The 16,031-nt window shown below is 36.7% G+C and overlaps 2 protein-coding genes across 3 annotated transcripts; one reads left to right on the forward strand and one right to left on the reverse strand.

Annotated features, from left to right (window-relative positions):
* Positions 1 to 7,834, forward strand: LOC145617804 (callose synthase 10-like). Of its 2 annotated transcripts, none has more exons than XM_081672557.1 (3): positions 1 to 1,047; positions 4,147 to 4,244; positions 6,937 to 7,834. In XM_081672557.1, exons 1-3 carry the CDS (start codon positions 840 to 842, stop codon positions 7,543 to 7,545), a joined length of 915 nt encoding a protein of 304 aa, XP_081528683.1. In that variant the 5' UTR covers positions 1 to 839; the 3' UTR covers positions 7,546 to 7,834. The 2 variants fall into 2 exon arrangements, with proteins under 2 accessions (XP_081528683.1, XP_081528684.1); XM_081672558.1 differs by lacking the exon at positions 6,937 to 7,834 and adding an exon at positions 4,470 to 4,747.
* Positions 7,835 to 12,282: 4,448 nt separating this feature from the next.
* On the reverse strand, positions 12,283 to 15,370 carry LOC145616741 (uncharacterized). The gene is made up of 4 exons (XM_081671482.1): positions 15,087 to 15,370; positions 14,078 to 14,338; positions 12,647 to 13,498; positions 12,283 to 12,565 (listed from the first exon to the last, which is right to left on the reverse strand). Exons 1-4 carry the CDS (start codon positions 15,183 to 15,185, stop codon positions 12,443 to 12,445), a joined length of 1,335 nt encoding a protein of 444 aa, XP_081527608.1. The 5' UTR covers positions 15,186 to 15,370; the 3' UTR covers positions 12,283 to 12,442.
* Positions 15,371 to 16,031: the final 661 nt, after the last annotated feature.

The following is a 16,031-nucleotide window of genomic DNA, read 5'->3' on the forward strand; positions in this document are numbered from 1 at the left end:
CCCGACCATATCGTTGTCGCCTCTCTCCTTCCCGATGAGCACCTTCTCTTACCTTAAAACGTGTCTGTCGAAAATCGGCCAATTTCTAGTAGTGCCTCCTTCCTCTCCCGTCAGCGCCCAAACCCCTCCCCTGCATCGACAAAGCCGATCCGCCCCTCCCCCTGCCATCTTTACCCACTCCCTTCCCCTAATTCACCACCCTAAAACCCCAAAAAGAATCCCTCCCTAGCGCTTGGGAGGAGGTGGGTTTCAGGGTGGGGGCTCGTGGTTTAGGTGTAGGGGCGACGACGTATAAGGCCTGTCGCGAGGGAGGTAGCAAGGCTAGCCCAGGTTCGGTGCCAACACTACAACGCAAAAGGGACTGGACTGAACTGAACTGAAATGAATATTTTATAAGAGAAGAAAATTAGGTAAGGAACTAAACTGAGCTGAGCTGAGCTAAATTGAAGTGAATTAAATTTCAACGTACGAGAACAGTCCCTAAATCCCCTTTTCCTAAAATAAGCTTAAAGTCCTCCAATTTCCGCGATCTTTAATCTGAAACTGAAAAAGCTTTGAGTCCACCACACCACCACCATATCGTGTGTTGACATAATTTGTTTTTTCCCATTCAGTTTTCATTCAAAAGTTTTTCCCCATTTTCTCTCTCCTCCATTCGCAATCTACAAATCATCACTTCACCCCTTTGTCTTCTAACTCTTCAAACAGTTTAACCCTAATTCTCTCTAATTCATTCTTCAAATACTCCAATTTCCCCCCTTTTACTATCGATTTGATCACGCAATTGGTTTCTCAATTGAGCTAGGGTTTCGAATGTTGTAATTGAAGCGAAAAAAAATATGGCAAGAGTTCTCGATAATTGGGAACGCCTTGTTCGAGCTACTCTCCGGCGAGAGCAGCTTCGGACCGCCGCTCCTACTCATGAGCGCCACCCTAGCGGCCTCGCTGGAGCTGTTCCGCCTTCGCTCGGTCGTGCTTCCCATATTGATGCTATTTTGCAGGCAGCTGATGAGATTCAGGATGAGGATCCTAATGTTGCTCGCATTTGTATGTTTTTCTTTCTCATTTCTTGTCAATTAATGGTATATTATGATTGCGAATTCGTGTTTTTATGATTTTTTGCTTGATATAGAGTGTAGTTGTTGGAAATTAGTGATATTGAGTGATTAACAATTGCTTAGAAGTGAAAAAAAAAATAATTGTAGTACGTTCCGAAAAATATCTTGTTTCTAGTTTAAGGGTGAATTGGAAGGGCAAAACTGATTAGAAGTTATAATTAAGACCTGCAAAGTGTTAGATATAAAGCAGAATGTTTTCGATGATTACATGAGCCGTCCTGTGTGAGGATGAGTGAGCTGGTGGCTTAGTGTGGACCTTATGATTTGATGCTTTACTGAGTTTCAAACATGATGTCGTATGATTACAAGAAAAGGTGGAAAGGAATGGATTGGGAGGCAAAAAGATTGATTAGACATCCTATTATTCGGGAGCATCGTAGCTAATATGTATGACATTTGGACTTGCTTGAAAACAGGGTATGTTAAGAATGAGCTGTTTTTCCACTCTCGATCCTTATTAAGCTGCTAAAGCTTTTATACTATACACTCATGGTGCTGTCACTTACTTAAATTGTATCACTTTTGAGTCTTTCACCTAGACGAGAGTCATTACCTTATCCCTCATCTTGACGGTTGACTCTAGCACCTAGTGCCCTAGTGGGTGGTATTTGTTAAAGGTTTGATGGTGCTGTGCTGCGTAGGGCTCAAGCATTCACTTGATGTTAGCTGTTGTGATTACCAGCCTCCTTAACCTTTGTGCTAATAAGTGTTGTGATTGGTATTTCTAGCTGAAAAACCAAATCCATATGCCTTAGAAGAGTCAGAGCATGCAATAACATTGTGGATGATTGTCCCTTACAACCTTGCTTGTCATCTTTGTTCCCTTATCATCTTCTTTCCATTAGCCTTACTTCAAAAGTTCAAAGTTGATCTTTATATTCCAATCAATTCCTTAAGGACCAAATCACCTCCAATCAAAGAAAGGTCTATTGTTTGCTCTTTCCAATATAAACCACTTTGTTTGTAGTTGTCCCAACAAAGATCAAGAGACAATTCAATCTCTGGAGTTAACCCAAAAAGCCTGAAATAACAGCCATCTCACTGTTAAGGAAGACATGAAGATCATATTTAGCACCTCTATGGCAGTTGATGTCTTGTTGAATAAAAAATCTGCTAATTCAGCTTTAGCAGAAATTTGTTAATTACCAGGGCATAGGCTATGTTCGGTTCAACTTAATTAAGTTGATATCAATTTATTTTAGAAATAATTGGATCAAATGTTGTCTTTTTATTTGTTTTTATTATCATTGAATATCTTAAACTACATATATATATATATATACATATATGTATATATATGTACATATATGTATATATGTATATATATGTACATATCTATACATATGTACATATCTATACATATATACATATATACATATATACATATATACATAAAATCTATGTATATATGTGTATATATATATATATATATATTCACTTTTAAAATCTTACGGATTAGTGTACAAATTAAGTCAAAGTTTGGTTTAATATGGAAATCAGATCATACCAAATCAGAAAAATTCAGATGAGATCATGTGAACTAAACATAGCCTAACTACCTAAATCCTCCACATATCTCTTATAAGCCGCGCATATAATTATAAGTACTTTGAATTTACATGGGGCATCATTTCTGAGCTCATTGCATGGTGTAAAAATGCGGTTTCGGTCGCGATCGCGGGAAAGGTCGCGGTGTTGCGGTATCGGAAATGATGCGTTGATCGCGGACCGGGAATCTGTCATCGCGGTAGAATTTTTGTTTTAGAGTTTTTTAAGTTTTATTTAAAAAAAAATAATTTAAATACTAAATTGATTGTCATCTATTTCTTAAATTCCATTATTCGTATAATAACGTAACAATTGAAATGGAAAACTAAAAATAACGTCAGTAAAGTAGTGGAATTTAAAAATATAAAAAGAAAATTGAAATAATCTAAATCATCACGTGACTTCTTCCTTAGTGGGATTAAAAAGTCAAGAAATAAGTAAGATGTAAATAAAAGGAACCATAATATGTGGACAGATGTCCCACCTAACTCCCCCTTCACCTACCCCACAATTTTAGCATTTAATTTTGTCCCTCTTTATCTCTCTTTGGAGTCTGCAACAACTTGACAATGGAGTCTAGCAGTTCGCATCCATGGAAGCTGCAATACATGTTCAATTAAGTGATTAAACTTGCGAAATCAAGCTATATCTTGGGTGATTCGGAGGTGTATCGGCCGTATCGGTAAAAAATGCGGTGTTTTTTAATACCCCGTTACAACACGCTAAATCTCTGTTCGGTAACTTCAAATTTCGTTACATATCGGGGGAAACGCGACGATACAGCCGAGTTTTTATACCATGGCTCATTGTGAGCTTTCTATGAGGATATTTATGTCATAATTGAAGAATGCAATTCTTAGTCTCCACCTCTACAGTACATAACAGACATCATGGTTAAAGAGCTTCACCTGCTTTTGAATGTGCAAATTATTGTAGTTTTCCCCTTGATGTCACCCTCTTTTGCGCTTGCTAATAATAGTATATAAATTAATAGCATGAAATGTACTATTTTATCGTTCAAATTATTGAATTTGGGAAGCTACTGCACTTGTTTGATCAGTTCTTACTGTTTTCATTTCATTGTGTTGTTTAGACTGCTTCCCTTGCATTTCAAAGCAAGAAAAGTTTTACGTAGGAATTGATGTAAGGGAAAACATGCAAAAATGTTCTCATATTTTTGAAACCTCCAAATCATATAACAGTCAATAAATAGTAACTGTGTTGGTGCTGTACAATGCCTAGGCAGCTGCACTATTAGCTCAGTGCTGTCATAGGTCTTTTGCGTAAGATGCTGAATGGCATTGAATTTCCCATTGATGTAATGCTGTTCCTTTTGCTTTTACTAGCTAGTACTGCTTTAACGTATATATTATTAGCATGGTCTTGTGGCACAAGTTTGATGCAAAATCAGCAATGTCTGGCCTACAATCTATATTGCCTGCTGATGTTTTAATGTAAATACCTTTGGACTGTCTTCTAGTGTGTGAGCAGGCATATTCTATGGCACAGAATCTGGATCCTAATAGTGAAGGCAGAGGTGTCCTTCAGTTCAAGACTGGTTTGATTGCTGTCATTAAGGTATTACGTCAATTGTATGTATTTAGATTAATTCTTACCTAATTTATCTTTGAAGCTAGTGCCTAGGGGTGCTTTTATGGTTTATACTTTAGAGGCTTTTTTTTTTATATTATTATTATTATTATTTTTTTTTATAATTTTTTTTATTTTCCCAATATGCAAGTATTTCTCTAGATTTCGTCCTAGATTATTGTTTGAATTTTTGTAAATTGCTTGTTTCTGTAGCAAAAACTTGCCAAAAGAGATGGAGCTCAAATAGATCGTAACCGTGATGTTGAACGCCTATGGGAATTCTACCTTATGTTCTAAATTTTTTTCTGCTTATGTTCTAAAGTTTTTCCTATATTTTAAAATTTTTCTACTTATGTTCCAAATTTTTTCCAATATTCTAAATTGTTTTTTAGATTATGTTCTAAATTTGTTCCTATGTTCTAAATTATTTTTTCAGGTTATGTTCTAAATTATTTTTTCAGCTTATGTTCTAAATTTTTCCCTATGTTCAAAATTGTTTTTTCAGCTTATGTTCTAAATTTTTTCCTATATTCTAAATTTTTTCAACTTATGTTCCAAATTATTTCCAATGTTCTAAATTGTTTTTTAGATTATGTTCTAAATCTATTCCAATGTTCTAAATTATTTTTTCAGCTTATGTTCCAAATTTTTTCCTAGGTTCTAAATTATTTTTTCAGCTTATGCTATTATTTTATTATTTTTTCAAGTTATTTTCTAAATTGTTTTTCTTATGTTCTAACTTTTTTGTTTGCTTACGTTCTAAATTTTGCTACCTTCTAAATTATTTTTCTTATGTTCTAAAATTTTCTGCTTATGTTCTAAATTTATTCTGCTTATGTTCTAAAATTTTACCTATGTTCTAAATTTTTTTCTATGTACTAAATTTCTTTTATATGTTCTAAAAACGAATTTTTCAAAATTACAGAATTGCCATTACTAAAGGATCATTTTAGATGGTTAGATCAAAAGTAATAAAGGGTTGAGATTGGTTCTTATATACGATTGGGTTCTTATATAGAGTAGGGTTCTTACATGAGCTTTCCTATATATATATATATACACACACACACACACACACACACACACACAAACACATACACACACACACACACACACACACACACACACACACACATATACATACATATATACATATATCACAAATTTTTGTATGCGGCTGGCCACATGGTGCGGCAGGGGTTACTTGTATGGTGTTACTATAGGTGTTACTTGTTTCTGGGGTTACTTGTATGGGTGTTACTGGTTTTGTCAGGGGTTACTTGTAGGTGTTACCTGTATTCTGGGGTTACGTGTATGGGTGTTACTGGTTTTGGTCAGGGGTTACTTGTAGGTATTACTTGTATTATGGGGTTACTTGTATAAGTGTTACTAGTTTTGGTCAGGGGTTACTTGTAGGGTGTTATTGGTTTGGTACGAGATTTTGATATGGGGTTACTCAACCCATTCAAGTGTTCCATACAAGTAACCCCAGAATACAAGTAACTCCAGAATTGAAACAAGTAACCCAGAATACAATTTTTTTTTTCAAGAGTTACTTGTACGATGTTACTGGTTTTTGTCAGGGTTTACTTGTAGGGTGTTACTAATTTTGGTCGAGGTTACTTGTAGGGTGTTACTGGTTTGGTATAGGGCATACGTACAAGCAACCCTTGAACAAGTAACTCATACAAGTAATTAACCTTGAATAAGTAACTCATACAAGTAACCCATGCATACAAGTAACCCTTAAATAAGCTAGTAACTCATATAAGTAACCCTTGAATAATTAATCATACAAGTAACTCTTGAATTAACTCATACAAGTAACCTCTGAATAAGTAATCCATACAAGTAACCCCTTAAAAAAAAAACAAGTAACCCCTAAAAAAATACAAGTAATCAGTAACTCCTGAAAAAAAATAAAACAAGTAACCCCTGAATAAGTAATCCATGTAAATAACTCTTGAAAAAAAAAATTATAAGTAACCCCTAAATAAGTAATCATACAAGTATCTCCTGGAAATAAAAAAAAAAAAAAAAAAACAAGTAACACCTGAAAAATACAAGTAACCTTGACAATACCAGTAACTCCCATTATTTTTAGCAAGCCACACCATGTGGCCTGCTGCACCAAAAAGGCACTGTATATATATATATATAAGCATAGAAATGATATTAACATTAAATCTTCAAGTTCGTTATGAATATAATTAATTCTTTTTAACAAATCATTGTAGAATTCGCTAGTTATTTCATATTACTCATAATTCCTACTCATAATATATTAGATCCTGGGTCTTGAAAGTTTTCTTTATTGCATATGGCATTACATATTTCGGGGACGTTTGGTTTGGAAAATCGAAATGGAGTGAGAAAAAAAGGAAACAAATAAGAAAGGGAAAATGAATTAATCAGCTATTAACTTTTCATTTGTTTGGTTTAACCATGAAAAGGGTATTTGTTAAGAGGAGGATAAGGGTGTTTGTTACCCCAAGTTTTTGAGAGGTAACAAAAAAGGGGTAACCATTACCTAAGGGTAATTGTTACCAAGCTTTCAAACCAAACACATTGTAACAGTATTGGTTTAATTGAATTCGTTTCCAATCCAAAAAAATACACTAACCAAACGCCCCCTTCATCTGAATGAAAAAATAACTTGGATCACTTTCATTTGGTGCAGTTAGAAGTTCTTTTGAATGATTCTGAATTGATAGGTTACCGAAGTATGTTTGGCATTTCTACAACAGATATGAAAGACTATGTGAACACAATGGGTGTAATAGCAGCTCTCTTGGCGACAATAACGTTCACAGGAGCTTTTACTGTTCCCGGTGGAGCAATCCAAGAAAATAAAGATGAAAAGCTTATAGGGACTCCACTTCTTGTAAATGCGGTGGCTTTTCAAGCTTTTATGTTTTTTGATATATCGTCAATGTGCCTATCAACAATGGTCTTATTTTGTCTTCTTTGGATCCTGGCTGCTGGCGATAAATGCAAATCGGTGATGTTAATGGATTTCAGCATCATGCTGCTCTTAATATCTTTTTACACAACACTATTGACTTTTATGGCAGGAGTGTATGCTACAACCATCCATGTTAAGCCGTGGATCGCTATCTACACTTTGGTATCATGCTCTTTGCTAATGCTACTAATGCGGAAACATATTGTCGTCAGATTTCTAGCACCTGGTGGTCATAGGTTTTTCTCGCATTTTGGTACCCGTACAATAAAATGGATGAAAATGGTTTGTCCTACATTTCTCTCCAACAAAGGAAGGCAAGAATAAAATTCTCTTTGCTGCTTTTCATCAATTAAGTTTCTTGGACTTATATGGGTCTAGGTGTGTCCTTTTGTTGTAATAAGTTTTAATTTTCTAGTATTTTGGTAATGATGATTTGTGTGTATGATGTACGTATACTAAGAAAGTAGAAAATGGTGTGCGTGTAGTGTGTCTCCAATATATACTTCAATTCTTTCATTTGAAAGGTCGAATGAGATTGACTATGTACGCTATCACCTTTACACAATAATGAAAATGGTTTGTATTGGATTGTGTTGGATTGATGATTTTAAAAGCCTTGTATAAGTTTTCCTTGGGATTCTTTTGAGTTGTCTAAACAACTTTTGTAACCCTCTAATTGATGGAGCATTAGGAAGGTGATAGTATACTTATGTGGAAGTTACTCTCTATTCAATTGGTATTCTAAATTGATTATTGTGAGACTTGTAATAACATCTTTTAGGGTTGATTACAAGTAGTCTATATATAATAAAAAGCCATTTTTTATGGTTGGTAAGACGACACACATGCATTACATGATTGTATTATCTCTTTATTGATTATTGAGCAAAAGCTTGTATGACTTCAATCCTTCACCATACCCTTGAGTACATAAATGTGTGGGAGTGATGTGAACCTTGGGAAATAAGTTGCAGAATAACTTTTGTATACACCCGGTTTTCAGTAATTTACTGTACATCGGGTACACTTTTGTCAGATTTAGTGTCACTTTTGTCAAATTTAGTATCACTTTTGTCATATTTATCAATGAAGCATAAATAACTCTTATATATGTCAGGGTAACTTTTGTCCGTTTTAGTGTAACTTTTGCACATTTTATTGTCACTTTATAACGGTTGTTCAGTAATTTACTGAACATCCGTTTTATTTAAAATTTTGTGTAAGTTGCAAGTTCGTAACGTTTTGTACCTTGGATGGGCCGAATCTTCTTTTCAAGGCAATGGTTTTTCCATGACATCACATACCCAATATCTAAAAATTTTATTTGTGATTTTTCCGACTTATTTATATTTTTATATCAAATCTTTTATCATCTATAGCCTATATTTGCTACAGATTGTATGAGAAAGCTAGTATTAAAACATTTATGTAAGTGTGTGAGATATGTAATGAATTAAGACTATGATACAAGCCTACAAACACATTAACAACGCGATTACTAGTTTAATTTATGTAATATTGCCTGTTTAGACTTGACATTGTAAGATTATGAGACTTCATGAACGGATAGTACTCCATGGATCAATATTTATAGATGTTGCAATATGTTGAATATTTAAAAGTTTTGAAAATCTATCCAAATGTAATAATGTTGTTTACATCAAATTACATGTATATATCTCTAACTAATAAAACTAGTGTACGTGAGGAGAATATTTGAGTAATATTTTCAGTCACACCAGTATAGCCATAGTAGAAGGAGATTATAAAAGGAAATGAAAATTAGATAATGCACCCGGGTGCACCATGCTCATGGTGTACCCGGGTTAACAAAAAAAGGCGGAAAGAACATACCTATGTTTGAGAAAGAACATACCTTTAATATGCTCTTTGAGTGTGATCAATATGTTCTTTGAGTAAAATTATATGTTCTTTACATTATAACTTACTCAACTGCTATTTGTCGCTCCCATTTTACCAGGTAACGCTCCCTTTTTTTCTTGAAATTACCACTATGCCCTTTATGCAATATGGGTTATAAAAATGAACTTGTTCCCCATTTGGACACCATACATGAAACGGTACCCTTACTTCACGACATTGTTGTCCTGAGCTTCCCAAAATCGGTCCCCACGACCTTGCAACCAAATCGGTCCCCACGACCACCTAAAATTTCTATTTTCAAAAATCGTTAAATTTTCCGACGGGTCTTGGGTCATGGACGGCGAGTGGAACATACGTACGCCGGAGAATGCGTCGGATCATTCTGTAAGTATTTTTTTTTTTTTTTCGGTAAGTAGGACATCCGCCTAAAATTTCCGGATGTCCAAGGTACATCCGCCTAAAATTTCCGGATGTACCATGGAACATCCGGAAATTCCAAGCGGAAGTTGGGATCCGCCTAAAAAATCCGGATGTTCCATGGTACATCCGGAAATTTCAGGCGGATGTACCTAGGCACATCCGGAAATTTTAGGCGGATGTACCTAGGGACATCCGGAAATTTTAGGCGGATGTCCCAAAATTTATTTATTTATTTTTTTTTTTTTTTTTTTTTTTTTTTTTAAATTGTTAAAGTACGTTTATCAACATATGTCTTGTGATTATTGTTGTGATTTAGTATTTGATAATTAATGTAATTTTGTTGTATTAATATGATTATTAGTAATATGTTTAATTATTATTATTATTAATATTATTATTATTATTATTATTATTATTAATATGTTGATATTATTGTTGTTGTTGTTGTTGATATTATTATTGTTGTTGTTGCTGTTATTTTTATTGTTGTTGTTGTTGTTGATTTTGTTATTATTGATTTAGTATTTGATAATTAATGTAATTTTGTTGTATTAATATTATTATTATTATTATTATTATTATTGTTGTTATTGTTATTATTATTATTATTTATTTATTTTTATTATTATTATTATTATTGTTTTTATTATTATTATTTTGACATAAAGCATGTTTTGTTTTAATTTGTATAGGATATGGAATCTGAGGAAGGCGGTGACGGTGTGAATTATAGTGGGAATTTTGTCACCGATACGTTTTTTCCTACATTTGACGATGCTGTTACATGGGCTGATGGTGTTTCCATAAAATTGGGATTTATATTGGTGAAATCGTCTTATAACAAAACCATTTATGGTCGGCCGTATCGGTATTTGCGATGTGATCGGTCACGAAGGAGCAAGCCGAGAGATTTGGAGAACGCGATACGGAAGGACACCAAAACCAAAGCTAATGGTTGTCCATTCTACATCAAGATATATTATGATGTCAGCACCGAAAGTTGGAAGATCATTGCGAAAAATGATCACACCGGGACACATAACCACCCAATGATTGTGTACCCAGAGGGACACCGTAAAGTGAGCGGATTGAGTCCGGGTGCAAAACAGGTTGTGCGGGACATGACAAAGTCCAAGGTTGCTCCCCGTAACATCATGTCCACTATTGCCGAGCAATTTCCTGATGATCATCCAAACATCCGACACATTTACAATTGCCGAAATGACTTCAGGATGGAGATGTCCGAAGGAAGAGGAGTTGTTCAGCAATTTCTTCATCTGGCGAGAGAGAGTAAATACATTTACTGGGTCACGAACGATGATCACAACGTTTTGCAACATGCATTTATGGTGCACCCGATCATGGTCAACATACTCCGCACATACCCACATGTCATAGGTATGGATTCTACTTACAAGACCAATCGATATAACATGCCTTTCTTTGAGGTAGTAGGCGTGACACCGACAAACCAGAATTTTCTAGTTGGATATGTTTTCATGCGCGACGTGTCTCAACATTGCTTGAAAGTTCTGGATAAGGAGATGAAAAGGATGCGGGATTTGAGTTACCAGGTCCATGAACGGTGCGGATGTGCTATGCGTGTGACCCATGGTCTTCCATGTGCTTGCCAGATACATGATTCGATAGTTGCACAGACGGGATTGTATAGCAGCCAAATTCATTATTTCTGGAAGACACTGGTTATTGGTGATGGTGGTAACATTCCTGAAGTGGTAAATGATTCGACCGAGGAGGCTGCACATTTTCGGTCCCTAATCGACGAAGTCATGGAAAGTGACCCGGCCGTACGTCGAAATGTAACGCGAATCATTGAAGAGGAGCTACATCCAGATCATTCACACCTTGAAGAACCACATATCAACCTTAACCCTCGTGGTCGGCCGAAAAAAAATAACACCAGGCGTGATCGTAGCTATTTCGAGCATGTGAACCGTCAACACACTCAACGTGGTGGTGACCCAGAACCAGGTAATACTAAAATTCTATATTTAATATAAAAATATGTAAACTTAATACGTGTAGCTTTACTAATAATTTATCTTTTAATTTTGTGTTGTAGATCCAAGTGACATTAGTCAATGCAGGTATTTGAACTTGCTTCCAGCCCCAATGTTGCCGTACATTTCATCTTGGAAGGATGTCATTGGTGATGGGAACTGTGGCTTTCGTTGTGTCGCCGACTTCTTTTTTGGCGATCAAAATAAGTGGTTTGACGCTCGGGAAACAATAGCAAACGAGGTCGCTGGTCATCCTGATTTGTACGAACGGATTTACGGGCTTGGGCGACTTTGGATGAACGTGGAGCGTATTCGATGGGATGGTGGGGCTGTCGGGGAGCGGCATTGGATGGTTACAATTCAAGATTTATTTCCTATTGCTACGTGGTTCAACGCAAGGGTGATTTGTCTCGGAGTAGGCCTAGTACCAACTTGCTACTACCCATGCATCACAGTCTTACCGCTTAGGGCACGCAACGGGGTTCGGTCACCGACTCGAGAGTTTGTGATTGCTACAGTTGGTGGATCACATTTTATCCGTCTTGACCTTGTACCTGATTCACCACTCCCGCCGATCGCCGGTTGGTGGACGGAACACCACGAGGATAGTGTCAACGGATGGGATCAAGCATATCAATTGAGAAGGGACATGTGGGATGCATTAGTTAGGTAGTTTGTAATGTACATTCACTAACTTTGAACATTTGTACGAAAATTAGATTTATGAAATTAATTTTATATGTATTTGCTTTTAATCTAACATGATATTTGTACAAAACATCAAATATAAAATAAAATAAGTGTCCAGTTTATACATTACATTTTTAAAAATAAAATACAAATAAGTTCATAACATAATTAAAACCATCACTAACAGAACATCTAATCAAAATAATCTAAAGTCCCATTTTTGACTTCCAATCAAATACAAGTTGCTCAGTCATTGTTCGAGTCTCACTCGACATTTCAGGATACTCAGCTAGTGCTCTTTGGTGAATCTCCATGGACCGACCCATCCACTGCAAATAAAACAATAACATATTATAACACAAAAATTAATAGAAGTCATTGTTAATATAATATTAAGCATTAATACGTACGTAATCAGTGTTAGTCCGCTCAGGCAGGTTGCTTGTAACTCCTGGACCTGGAGATACCCGCGGGTGAGAAAACCTGTACAGCCACTGCATGTAACCGGGCGCAACCGAAGGAGCTGCAGCACTAAGCCTGGGTAGGGCACCTAAAACAACACTCTGAGATACCCCAGGGACAAACCTATTCCACAACACAGCTGTCATCTCAGTCGGGAAGTCTACCCGATACATCTTCAAGTTAGTCGGCCTCTTGGCCTTCTCTGGCCTGATGATCTCGCGGGGAATGCCTTGCACGAAACCAAGCTGGCGGACCACTCTATCCGGCATGTACGGCTCAATGATGTTACGGTACTGGATGCAGCCAATGAATAAAGTGGGGGGCACTCGTAATGCAGGATCAGCTCCGTACGGTAGCCAGTTCACCTCACGGTCGGTAAGCGCATCAATCCTAGTACGAAAAGCTAACAGGCGCTCCAGGTTCTTGCTAGGACATCCCGCTCCTACATCCCAAGCAGACGCACGAGGCATTTGAAGGTCCCGGGTCAAGGTACCCTGCTGTGGCCGAAAGCACGGAAAGTACTCGTAAATCCACGCTTGCAGAAGCGTGAGACAACCAGCAATCGAATCAGCACCTTTCCGTGATGCCGTGCCCAGTTGTCGATACAAGTAGGCCAGTGCAGCTGTTCCCCAAGCATACTCGTTAATAGGGACATCCGTGTGACATAGCTCGTGGAGGAAGGAAGGATGCGTACGGTTACCACTCTTGTCTACAAACAGTGTACCTCCAAGCACTAACCACAAGTATGCATCAAGCTGCTCACTAAAATCCCGGTCGACCGCCAACGTCGACTCAAAAATCTTATCAGTCAACACCCCACTACCCTGCCAAATGGTCTTTGTGCCGCAAACCTCAGACAGATCATCTGGAGTCATATCCATGGTGACCGAGCACTCGTCCCGTAACACGTCCGTGCTAGGAGTAGTGGACACCATATTGCCTGCAACCCGTAACCCAAGTATGTTGTACACGTCGTGCAGCAAGATCGTAATCTCCCCAAATGGCATGTGAAAGGTGTTCGTATCTGGCTGCCACCTCTCAACAAAAGCAGAAATCAACGGCCAATCAAGTCTCTTAAACATCAGGCCGGGCAAGTGAGACAACCAACTAGCATCAATCTCCGCAATGGCCTCCACAGATTGACGGCCTCGCCAAGTACACAAGTCAGAACATAACTTTGTCCTACTCAAACAGCGCAAAACACTACGCTCCTGCTCCATCCAGATATATCGTGCCACGTGACCGCCAAAACTAGGGATAACTGACCCATCCTCAGGCCCACCCGGCATCGGTTCCTGCACTAACCATGCCTCTGCAGAGCTGGAAGTAGGCTGACTCGACCCACTACCAACAAATCTCCCAAACTGACCCCTATATACCATATGGTAATCCTGAGGGTCCTGTTCTTCATCCCGGTCACCAGCATGACTACCCGAACATTCGTCTTCCTCGTCAGATATGGGTGCTCCACTTGCAGAGTACAAGGGCCGACTACTACCAGACTGTTGGTCTCTCGACCAACCACTAGTAGACCCGTATTGCTGCTGCTCGGGCTGAGCCAGTGAAGATCGAGATGTCTGTCTCCTAACAGACGCATTCAGACGTCGTGATATTGCATGTCGAGCACCAGAACCCTCGATCTACATAAAATTAAAAATTAATCCGATTTTAGTAATAACAATAACAATAATAACCATAATAACAATAACAACAACAACAATAATAATAACAATAATAATAACAATAATAATAATAATAGTAATAATAATATCAACAATAATAATAATAATAATAATAATAATAATAATAATAATAATAATAATAATAATACTAACCATAACACTTCAAAATAACAACAACAACAATAATAACAACAATAATAACAATAATAATATCAACAATAATAATAATAATAATAATAATAATAATACTAACCATAACACTTCAAAATAACAACAACAATAATAACAACAATAATAACAATAATAATAACAATAATAATAATAATAATAATAATACTAACCATAACAACAATAATAATAACACTTCATAATAAAAAAAAAAACAAAACAAAATCCGAAAAAAAAAATAAAATTAACACCTTTTTTAAACGGCCAAAAAAAAAAAAAAAAAAACAAAAAAAAAAAAAAAAAAAAAAAATTGGAACTTCCGCCCTAAATTTCCGGAAGTTCCATGGAGGATCCGCCTGGAATTTCCGGATCCTCCATGGAACATCCGGAAATTCTGGGCGGATGTCACACTTCCGCCCAGAATTTCCGGATGTTCCATGGAGGATCCGGAAATTCCAGGCGGATCCTCCATGGAACTTCCGGATATTCTGGGCGGAAGTTCCAGGATCCGAAATTAAAAAAAAAAAAAAAATTTTACCTCGTCTCCACCGCCGCCGCCGCCGCCTCCGCCGCTGCCACCAGCTCCGCCAGAAGTCCTCCCTCCGAATCTTAGCCTAATCCGCCTCGAATCACCCATGTAAAACAATTTTTGAATTTTTTTTTTTTTACAAAAAAATTGTTTGAGAGTTAGAGAGTAAGAGAGTTTGAGAGTAAGAGAGTTAGAGAGAGAAGTAAAGAAGTGAGAAATGTGGGTCGGGAATGAAAAAACCGTATTTATATATCAAGGGTAAGATTGGAATTTCAAGAAAAAAAGGGAGCGTTACCCGGTAAAATGGGAGCGACAAATAACAACACCCATAACTTATGTTATTTAACATATGTTGATAAACATATATGCTTTTTTGGGTTTAATAATACAAAGTATATTCTTTGAATTTGGCGTGTATGTTCTTTAAGGTCCTAGTGACGCCCAAATTCTATTTTTATTATCATATGTCATATTTAAATTAATTTTAGGAAAATTCTCAATGGTAACTTTCTACTTTCGCTTATTTTCAATGGTAACCCATTTTTTTTTGGATTATCTTTAATAGCACCATACTTATAAAACTTCTCAACCGTGACCTTATTGATGTTTATCTGTTAACTTTCTTTTAAATTTAACTTACTACTCAATCATGGTTAACTATTTCAATTAAAATAAAAATTTTAAATAAAAATTTGAAACCCATTCTCAAGCAGCCCGACCTCCATTGACAACCAGCACCCCCAATCCCTCCGGTCACCTTCGATCAACCACTGCCGCGAGCAATTCAAATCAAATTCATGTGAATCGAAGGTTAATTCCTCTATTTTCACTAGTCCCCACCGTCGACTCATTCTCCAGAAAGCAAAAGTTCTGCAAATTGACGACTTGATGATGCCATGGCTATTCTTAGTGGCTTTTCCACCCCCAAAACTGAATTTTTACTTGACCTTCCTA

Source organism: Chenopodium album, chromosome 26 (assembly GCF_948465745.1).
Source record: "Chenopodium album chromosome 26, dcCheAlbu1.1, whole genome shotgun sequence".
NCBI classification, from domain to species: domain Eukaryota; kingdom Viridiplantae; phylum Streptophyta; class Magnoliopsida; order Caryophyllales; family Amaranthaceae; genus Chenopodium; species Chenopodium album.

What these genes read in the sequence shown, in the direction of transcription:
- LOC145617804 (XM_081672557.1), top strand. Translation starts at nt 840, where the DNA reads ATGGCAAGAGTTCTCGATAATTGGGAACGCCTTGTTCGAGCTACTCTC. An exon ending in TCCTAATGTTGCTCGCATTT is followed by an intron (nt 1,048 to 4,146) that starts GTATGTTTTTCT and finishes ACTGTCTTCTAG; the next exon opens with TGTGTGAGCAGGCATATTCT. An exon ending in GTTTGATTGCTGTCATTAAG is followed by an intron (nt 4,245 to 6,936) that starts GTATTACGTCAA and finishes CATTTGGTGCAG; the next exon opens with TTAGAAGTTCTTTTGAATGA.
- LOC145616741 (XM_081671482.1), bottom strand. Translation starts at nt 15,185, where the DNA reads ATGGGTGATTCGAGGCGGATTAGGCTAAGATTCGGAGGGAGGACTTCT. An exon ending in GCGGCGGCGGTGGAGACGAG is followed by an intron (nt 14,339 to 15,086) that starts GTAAAATTTTTT and finishes AATTTTATGTAG; the next exon opens with ATCGAGGGTTCTGGTGCTCG. An exon ending in ACCCTCAGGATTACCATATG is followed by an intron (nt 13,499 to 14,077) that starts GTATATAGGGGT and finishes TTGACTGATAAG; the next exon opens with ATTTTTGAGTCGACGTTGGC.